A 10078-nucleotide genomic window follows, 5' to 3' on the forward strand; every position below is an offset into this window, starting at 1 on the left:
CAAACCTTCAGCATGCAAATGGAACACTCATCCAGTATATACAGTGCAGATGACCAGCTAATTCCAATGCTGAAATAACACACCTGACGCAAACCACAGGGGTGTGTTTGTGACTGATACCACCACCTGTGTAATACTTTAAACCTTCATTGATTCAAACAGCAATAGATCAGCTTTCACCCATGAAGAAGAGATGGGCTTTGGGTACATGTCTGAATAAACTTTCAGATTTAGGTCAATAAAGACATACTGCAACATCACCACTATGAGTAGTGCAATCACTTGATTTATCCCACACCATTTTTTTTGTCAACTTAGTACTAATAGAAAAATGGATTTAACAACTGATTCACTAAATCTACCATGGATTATTATTTCTATTAATCATTATACTCCAATAGCCGAGTCCGCTATACTTTTAATAGATTGTCATGGGTACCCAGAGCCTTGACTGGCACTCTTTTATGGTTAGTACAAATCTCAAATACAAAGGGGGAAAAGAGAGGATTAAAAGGATTTAAGAATTTCTTGACTTCTATCTTTTTATGTTAAGCTTTAACAGATACACAAGTTTACCATTTATTGGACTCAATCATTCAGTTACTTGATTTTTTTTCAGGCAGTCTGCACAAGAGATAACTGAACATCTAAATAATACTGATTAGCAAGGTAGATCCAATAAAAACACCCATACTGGTGCAATCAAGTTCAAGGTTACCCAAATGATCACTTTGAGAGTAACTGATCTTGCTTTATGCATTGGGGAAAAATTTCAAAAATTCCTAAGTGACTTAAAGGGAAAGCCCCTTTTACTATCAATGTGACTAAGGCCCCTAAGAAACTTAGGCACCTTTGAAAATTGTACCAACTCTGTGTGTGTGTGTGTGTGTGTGTGTGTGTGTGTGAGTGAGTGAGAGAAAAACTGCACTATCTAAAGCTCTATTTAATTTTCTGCCCAGGTAAGTAAGCACTCTAAGGATATCCCAACATAGATAGTTTTAGATTTTCAAAGCATGAAAAAAATCAAATGATAATTACCAATAAACTGCTTGATAATATGGGAGAGAGTACTCAACTGATTTCCAGACTCCAAATTTCAGAAAGACTACATTCAAGCTCAATTTATCTGAACTAGGAAAAAGACTTCCAGATGTAATTTTTTATCCAATCAAACTGCCAACACCAGCTGATCTAAAGTGATGCTATGGCATGGTCACAAAAAGTGTGTTTTTGTTTTTTATTTTTCTGAGTAAAGCTTCTTTCACCTGCCAATATGACCCAGGGAAAAATTCCTTCCTGACCCAAATATCGCAAAGCATGTAAGCAAGACCCAGCTGTCAACCACCATATAGCATGAAAATGAAACAGTTATCTTAATTTAAAACAGAGAATATTGTCGTGTCTAGATTCTGAAATAACATATCCTTAAAAATATCCTTAAACAGTATACAATTTGTAAATTGTACTTAACTGGTATTATTCCTGATCATTTTATAGTATGAAAGTATTTGTCAGAGCTCCAAAAACCAACTGAAATAATATTTTCATATATTTAAAATTGGATTGAATTTTAGCATACTAGATCTCTCTTTTTAAGCTCTTCTGACCATGGTGCTTTTTAATTTTTTTCCCCCAAGATCTCTGAAATTCCTCCAAAGCTTATAATGGGCAATCCAAGTTAGAAATCCATAATCAACTTAATATGAAAGAAATCAATGGTATTTCTGTTATTGGCATCTTTTAAGAGATTTAATGAATTAAAATTATTTCCCTATTTTTTGCTGTGTATTATTAATGTGGAAATCTGGATGAGTACTAAACACCTTACTTTTTAAAAAGTTTCTCTTTGTACATCTATTGTAAGTGCTTGGTGTTACAAGAAATCAATAGTTATATGCAATATTGAAATCTGGGTAGAGAGAATATTTTGCATGTTAAGGAAGTAATTAGATTAAATACAGATCACTCCTCCATTAAGGTGCAAGTGACTGCTTTTGTGTGTGTCTTCTGAAGTTTATTCAGCTACTCACCTCTTCCTCACAGAATTTTATACACAAAGGAGGACATTTTTAGCACAATTTTATACAAGTTCAAAAGCTTGACTAGACTTTATGAAATGCTAGTAATAGTGTTCACATAGGGTAAGATAGTTTAAAAAGTGAAAAAGACAAGTTTTAAAGATTACCGGTACAGTAGGCTGCATATGTGCTTGGGACATATGAGACATCATCATTCCAGGCATCATTGACTGCATCATTCCAGGCATCTACAATTAAAATGTTATTGTAGAGTGTAATAGAGAAAATATATAGCACCAAGTATGAACTATTTATGATAGTGTACCAGTCTCTCACTACTTATTCTGTTTGATAAACAAGTCTAATAATCCCCTAGAACAAAAGAAAGTGTAGTAGAAGTTTGTAGAAGTCTACATAAAACTAGCAACAATGTTAAGATAGGAAATAGCTAGATTTTCCACAAATCCACTCCAACAGACTCCCCAATTTAAAGGGAAGATGAGCATACATTTCAACTCAGCTCTGAAATATTAGCAGAAAGCTAAGACATCTATTGTAGACAGCACTATTTGGATTACATGAGAATATGTAACATTAAAATGACAAGATGAGTAATCTATTGATAATGCTGTGCCCGTCATAATAGGAATCCTAGGCTAGAACAGGGAACATAGAAGGAAAGATTTCTCAGAAAATCGGGGGGGCCAACAAACAACAAAATCGGTTAAGTATCATAAATGCTAATCCAGACTATAAATTGGTCCCCTTTGTGATCTTCCACAACTCTCTTAACTTTGATGCCTTCTTTCCCTTGTCTGCTAGGAGGAGTAATTCTTGAGATAACTACCTCACAGTAGTGTTAAGAATTAATGTTTGCCAAGATCTTTCAAGATGAATAGTGCTATTAAAGAGTTAAGTAGCAAGAGCGAAGAGTTCTCAACCTGTTCTTGAATGGTTATAAACATCTAGAAAAACATGTAACATCAATGAAAACCATGTAAGCTACTTTTAAACCACGCTACTTCCCTTAAAACAATTTGAACATGGTAATGTGGACTGGCTATTACAATTTGTTAAAATTTCAGTCCAGATCTATGTACTGTCTGATGAAACAAAGACCCATAGTTTTTATTTTGATAAGCTAATTTTTGTCTGGGAGTACGTGCTTAGACTATTTTGAAGAGGCAGTAACTACAGCAAATTTATATAGATAAGTTACTTGTTAGTGACCAACTGATGCACTATAAAGTTGTTTAAAAATTTTCTTAAAAGATTTCCTTCATATTTTGCGCTTTTCCCAGTTTTCCACTACTTCTTGATATTAAGAACTGATAAGCCATAAATAAATGTGGCAAAGAGCACAAATAGTAGTGCTATGCTAACCTGATCATATTCAGCTGATGAAAATTTTGTCACTCAGTCCCCAAAGAGGCCTTGGGAAGTCAACCCCTTTACGTTTCAGTCATCCCCCATTACCTTCATAGACTTTGGCAGGCTGGCCAAGTGACCCCATCCCCCTGTATCTTCAGGGAGCATCAGATTACCACTCCCCTCATCTTGCATCTTGTGTGGAGAGAGAGATATTTGGTAGGGCTACAGCTCCACCCTCAATCCACAAGGTTTTCTTGGGAGGGTGAGGAAGAAGGGAAAAGTTGGAAGGCGGCCCTCCTATTCTTCGTCATCCTGTAGAAGCAGGAGAAGAAAGCACTCTTGCCCCACTGCTACTTCCAACTAAGTGGGATCCGAACATGTGAAGTTTCCTAGAAGCCCTTGCACAAGTACCTACAGGAATCTCAAGCATTCCTTATTGCTCTGAAGCCTCTCTCTGTAGCTTGAAAAACCGTAGTTTTTGAGATAATACTGCAGTTATTCTCAGGCCCAAAGAGCCCTTGCAGATTGAAGGTTGGAAAAAAGACCCAATTATTTTCAGTCCCAGGAGATTTTCTTGTGAATTAAGTAGGGCGGCAGCCCTAGAAAGTCACTCAAACACACAAAGAGTAGCAATGGCCTTGTCCACCAAGGCACCTGAGAAGTGAATTTACAAACCTGCAGACTGTCCCCTCCCAGAATGCTTCAGAGAGAAGCAGAAGAACCAGGTATTTGCTAGGGGAATGGTCCTAGCATCCAAGGAGATGGGCCAACAGACCGACATTTGCAGTCTAGTAGATTTAGAGTCAGAATACCAGCCTACTGGCCCATTCTTATTGGCCATATAGTCATTAAACCTCTAACCTCCCCTCATTTACTTTCCCTTCACCATCCCCTCAAGAGCCTTTTCTTCCACAATGTCTGCCAGAAGCTTGCTGACTAAGTTATCTACTTACTTTTTTCATTTATTACACTATGTGGGAACTGCTCATTACATGGACAGAAGGGGTAAGATGATAGATGAAGGGGGCACAAGGGCAATGGGACTCTGGCTGAAAACTTTTGGGTAAGAGATGACAAGGGGATTGACAAGTATGTTTATTATTTTAAAAAACACAAACGCTCATAATTGGTAAGACATGTACCTATGATCAACCTAATCACTCTGTTTTCACATTGCATCACTCCACCTCCATCTGCCTTTGTCTTTTTAAACTGCATTACTCTTTGCAGCAGGTATGTATCCAATATAACAGACTGCCATACTGTGTACTGCAGCGTGAAAAATGTACCAGACATCCTTCAGACCTACATCTACTAATAGAGTAGGTGAGCCACCCTCCAGTCATTAAGATTCAGGGGTTGCCCCAATACTCTGGGAAGGGGGGTGATGGAATTCCTACCATGGAGTTGACCCTGGACCTTTCACAGGAGGCTCCATCTTTCATACCGGCCTCTGACTAGCAGGTGTCTTATAACTTTGAATCTGCTTTAGCTTCCTCACAATGTTCGTAGGAAGGGTGTTCCCGCAACTTCCCACCCCTCGGTCTTGTCAATTTGACTCTGCTTTTGTTTAGCAAAGCCAGGTTCACCAGAAGCAACACTAGAAATTTCTGCATATTCAGGAAGGGAACTGCCCTATTTCAAATTCAGAACTTACTTAATAAGGGACAGGACCTTTCATTGTTAAAAATAGAAAGCTTACAAAATACACAAAGGTATAGTTTAGGCCCCCCTTTACTTGCCAACAAAATTTTATACATGCCACTGAGTGGCCAAGTTTATTCTTCGAGACATGCATCATGTTGACAGACCAGAAATAACAGTATGTTACGGAAGTGTAAAATAGCACCAAATAATTTTACATTTCTTCCCTCCATCTCCTGTAATTTTCTTCTATCCCTGGTTACAAGACTTTCTTAGCACAGAGCCAAAGAAACAGAAACGTTGCAGCTTCAACATTATGACACTACAGTCTCTTGCTAGAATTAAAAGGGGAGTTTTTTGTTTGTTTTCAGGATTTTTGGTTTTTAGAACTGCACACTGCTACATGTACCTTATCTGTCCTGAAAGACTAACAGAATACTGTCTAAACTAACAATAACAAAAGTTGTGAATTCAAGTACCGAATCCTTTTATTTTAAATTTTGAAATCACAAGACAATTTCATTATTTTTGTTACAATTGTAGTTTCTGCATTACCAATGGACAATGCTATAGAAACACTACATTTTAATGACTATTAACATTATTATTTCCAAGCAACTCTGGGAAACTTACCTGTCTCTCAGATCGGGGGGGGGGAGGGAGGAGGAGGGGAAGACACAGATAAGCTGCCTTACCTGTCCCATTGGTGGTCCTCCCATTGGAGGCATCATCTGAGGCATCATTCCATGTGGAACCGGTGGCATGTTCGGTGGCCTCTGGCCCATCGGGTGCATTCCCATAGGTGGATAATGCGGCATGCCTGGATGCCCCATCTGAAAAACAATGTTAATAAACAAAGATATTAACATCAAAGCACCCAAAGCACAAACTGTGGAAATGTAACAAAAAAAAATAGGTGCATGATAAACATTCCATTACAGAAGGAATTTGGTCACTTATCTATCTTATCTTCTGATGGATGAAGGAAAATACACAGAAAATTAGCTACATCGAAATGCTTATATGTTCATGACATAGCTCTAAAATGGACCACACTCTAGAAGAGCGGACAACTAAAGATGGTCAGCAATCGTTAATATATATGAAGTTAGCAGATGTACTTAAAAATTCCAGTAGAATACAGAGGGAAAAAAAACCTGGAAAACTCCCTCAATGTGTAAGCATAACACAAAGGCCTAATACACCTATAGATGCAAACATTTTCATATGCCATTCCATCTGACTATGCTTAATGGAAGTATACACAGGCAGGGAAACAGAAATTTACTTCCTACATTTACTGTAATGTCAATGCTGCTGCTTATAGATTGGCTCCAAAAAATTTTCTCTATATCTTTTCTACAAACATCTATATCATACGTTAAACTTTTTATGGCCAAAACACTTTTCTTTTTAGAACAAACAATAGTTCTAAAGGAAGATTAGTTCTACTAAAAAAAACAGTGAAAAAATAACCTACTGCTGAATCTATACTTTGCAGGGTAATAAACGGATAAGAACAGATTTAATAATTTTATTAAGATAAATACTACTGGCACTAGGAGACCCAGGGTGAGGAGAGAATTGTGATCTACAAGAATGTGAAATAGTATGGAAGTTTCAGAGTAAAAGCCGTGTTAGTCTGTATTCGCAAAAAGAAAAGGAGTACTTGTGGCACCTTAGAGACTAACCAATTTATTTGAGCATAAGCTTTCATAAATATGGAAGTTGACTTTGTACAGGGCACTTTGCTCCATAGTGATTTATCCATCAAATTATTAGCATGTTCATCAAAAGATGTCAAAGTAACAAGTAAACAACTGATAAACTCAAAATCTTAAAAGAAAGTAGAATAGACACAGAAATTGCAAATCTGTACCGATCAGAATATGGTCAGTGATCAAATTTTCTCCATCTTATCATAGAAGTATATTTTAAAAGATTGATCTTGTACTGATCCACCATAGTTATTTTGGCTTTAAAGGAGAAGTGACACCTAATAATTAAAATAGTAGTTTTCAGTATTTTTGGCAGTGGAAGGTAACTTTTAAAATCTTTTTTAGTTACATAAAACAAATAAAGAGACATCTCCACTGTGATTCCTTCCTTCAATAATACTGAAGACACTGGTTAAATTGAAAGAATAACCAGACAGTTTCTCCATTATTTTTGTACTTTAATTTCAATGGGTCCTTGCAGATCCTCTTGAATATGGAAAGCTATGGTTTATGGAAATATGAAAGGTTTTAAAATACTGAAAAATGATTTAGATAAGTTAAAACTGATGACTATTCTGCAAAAATTTCCCTTTTTCAATATACCAACATTATCTTAGCTACCAATATAACATCAATTGGTACTGTAAAATGAAAATATTAACTGAAAGTTTGGATTTCAGCTTGCAGATATACAAAATAATGGTTTCTAGCTCTAGTGTTTATTGAGAAAGCAGTCACTAATATTTTGAATTTCAAGTGTAATAAAAGCAAAGGATAATAAGAGAAGTGTGATTTTAATTTGCAACATTTCACAATTTGTCAAGGATTCCCAGCTTTCCAATAATAGATAGCACTAACACTACAGATAAATACTATCTGAGGCTTCAGATCTTTATATGGTCACCTGGTGTGTTGAAGAAGAAAGATTTTTAATTCCCCCTCTCCCCCCCCCCTCCATATATACTTGGCCAAAACTACAGCAGATTCTAGATCATTAGCCACCAGGATTTTCAATTCCTGATAATCACAATTTTCCATATAGTAGTTCAGAAGTTACTATAATCCTTGGTCACCAAGTCAAAATGTTCAGAATTAGAAATACCTCATAGCAAACAATGAGAGACATTCTGCTTAGAAATAATTCTGCTTCCAACTTATATTTCCATATTTTACATCCATTGAATTGTTTATAAGAAAATGCATTGAACTCAACAAAAAATAACTTGTCTCTATGGGAGGATCCTCATTAGCAAAAAACCAAAAATATACAAGCAAAACCAAAAAACCCACACACAATTGTTTTTAAAAATTTTCTTTACTTTTCTCTGCTTATTGTACTTATTGTGCTGGAAGATATGTAATATTATTATCCCACCAGGATAATAAAATTGAGAGAGATGAACTTTAAAATTTTAGGTTAGTAGAAAAGCACATATTGATAAACTGCACATTTAGGAAGGAACACAAAGTACTTTTTAAACTCCCGAGCAAGTTTAGATCTCACAGTAGAAAGAGAAATGTACTCATTTCTTTAACTCCAGATGTTATACAAATAATCATGGATGGAGGGACAAAGTCTGCCCAGTTCCCTCCTCACACCCCATATAGCTCAGGAAAAGGCTAACCTTTCTGATCTCAGGCCATTTTCCTCCCTTTTTCTCCCAGGTGTAACTACCAATCAGTTGCCCCCAGACTACAAGCCCTTCTCTCAGTTTCACTGTGGTGAGAACATCTCAACCCAGCAATAACACTGCACTTGCCACGCTCTCCTAAGGATCTCACATAGGCCAGCTCTCTTTGCAATGCTGACTGCAGAAGCAAACATTCTCCATGGACTCTTAATCCTAGGCCACCAGGGCAGAAATGCAGGGAAGCAAAATACACTCAGAACTTTGCTTCAGACAGCTCCTGAAGGGCATGCAGCATTTTTCACAAAACGAAGTGCTGGAGTCCCTGCCCCAAAGAGCTTACAATCTAAGAGGAGCTCAGTGGGAGAACAAGCCAGCCCCACAAAGCGACAGGGAACCCCTCTCTCCAGCTCCAGCAGGAGCCATTAGAGATGCATTAGTGTCCTCATGTGCATGGCTCACGCTTCACTATTCCTATTGTAGCTGACCCCGTAAGTCCCCTGAGGGAGCTTCTAAGAAAGGCTCGAGGGGATGTCGCCAGGCTCCTGCTGTTCTGGGTTCCCTTCAGGCTCTAGCCCAGGCTCCCAGGAAAGCGAGCAGAGCTGCTCCCATGGTGTTACACGCCCACAGCGGTGCCCCCTCCAGGATGCAGCCGGGAGCCATCTCCCTCCTCCCCTCCGCGACGCTGCCATGCAGGTCCCCGCCCCCTCCCCTCTGCAGCGTTTAACCCTTCACTTACCATCAGGGATCCTCTATCCACTCCGCCCGGCCTCATCGAGGGGTTCAGGAGGCTCCCCCCGCCACACCTGCCAAGAAGCCTCCCTCTAAGTTGCTGCCGCGACGAGGGGCCAAAGGGCATCAGAGGCTCGGGCTCCCCGCGGGGCGGGAGCAGTGGGGCCAGGAGGCTGACAGGCTTCCCACCCGGCCAATCCGGGCGGCCTCCCAACCGGGAACTCTTCGGCGATTGGTCCGTAGCGGAGGCAACGGGTCGGACGGCGTCCCCCGGCGTCAGCTGCATGAGGGGAGGGGGCTTCGGCAAGGAGAAGGGGAGCGGCTGAGGGGAGGCCGCGGCAGCCGCCGAGTCCCCGCCCGACATCGCGACCCCCGGCCCAGCCCGGCACACGGATGGACGTGCGGAGTCTCCCCCGGAAGCCGTACACGAAACCGTTAGCGGTGTCCGGCAGGCAGGAACGAGGAGACCCTGGCCGGGATCGGGCGCCTAAAGAGGCCCCGCGCCGCGGGGAGCGGGAGAGAAAGGGGTCGCGCCGGAATCGGGCGCGCGAAGGGGGCCGCACCAGACGAGGGGACGCGCACCGCTAGAGGAAGGGGAAAGAAAGGGCGGTCGAGCGCGCTGGGGGGCCGTCGCTCACCGGGGGAGAGGGCGCGCGAGGGCTGCTCGCGTTAGCCTCTGGAGCTCGCGAGGGGGAAGAAGCTGCGGCGGGGGGGATGAGTGGAGGGAACGCTGGGAAAGGGGTCACGTGGGCGATGCAGGCGGGGCTAAGGAAGCTAGAAAGAACCACTGACACCTAAGGAGGGGGGGCGAGAAGCACGCTTTCCTTATAGTCTCCTATCAGTGATACTCGTGCGCGGTCCTCAACCACCCCTCGAGTGCGAGTTGGTAGGGGCCTTGTTACAGACGTTATCCTGTCTTCCCCTTCGGCGACATGAGTTGGTACATGCCGCGTTCAGTCTTTTCTGT

The 10078-nt window shown here is 40.6% G+C and overlaps 1 protein-coding gene across 7 annotated transcripts in view; it reads right to left on the reverse strand.

Moving 5' to 3' along the window:
• Window positions 1-10073, reverse strand: part of PRPF40A (pre-mRNA processing factor 40 homolog A) — a 46917-nt gene extending 36844 nt beyond the window's left edge. For 4 of the 7 annotated variants that reach the window (XM_037912297.2, XM_037912296.2, XM_037912293.2 and 1 more), the window contains exons 1-3: window positions 9119-9913; window positions 5729-5866; window positions 2186-2266 (exon numbers count right to left, since the gene is read on the reverse strand). In XM_037912297.2, coding sequence (XP_037768225.1) covers window positions 2186-2266; window positions 5729-5866; window positions 9119-9475 — 576 coding nt within the window. In that variant the 5' untranslated portion in view covers window positions 9476-9913. Of the gene's footprint in view, window positions 1-2185; window positions 2267-5728; window positions 5867-9118 lie in introns of all 7 variants that reach the window. The other 3 variants (XM_037912299.2, XM_037912298.2, XM_043525646.1) reach the window with 2 other exon arrangements.
• Between the last annotated feature and the right edge of the window lie 5 nt (window positions 10074-10078).

This window comes from Chelonia mydas, chromosome 11 (genome assembly GCF_015237465.2).
Source record: "Chelonia mydas isolate rCheMyd1 chromosome 11, rCheMyd1.pri.v2, whole genome shotgun sequence".
NCBI classification, from domain to species: domain Eukaryota; kingdom Metazoa; phylum Chordata; order Testudines; family Cheloniidae; genus Chelonia; species Chelonia mydas.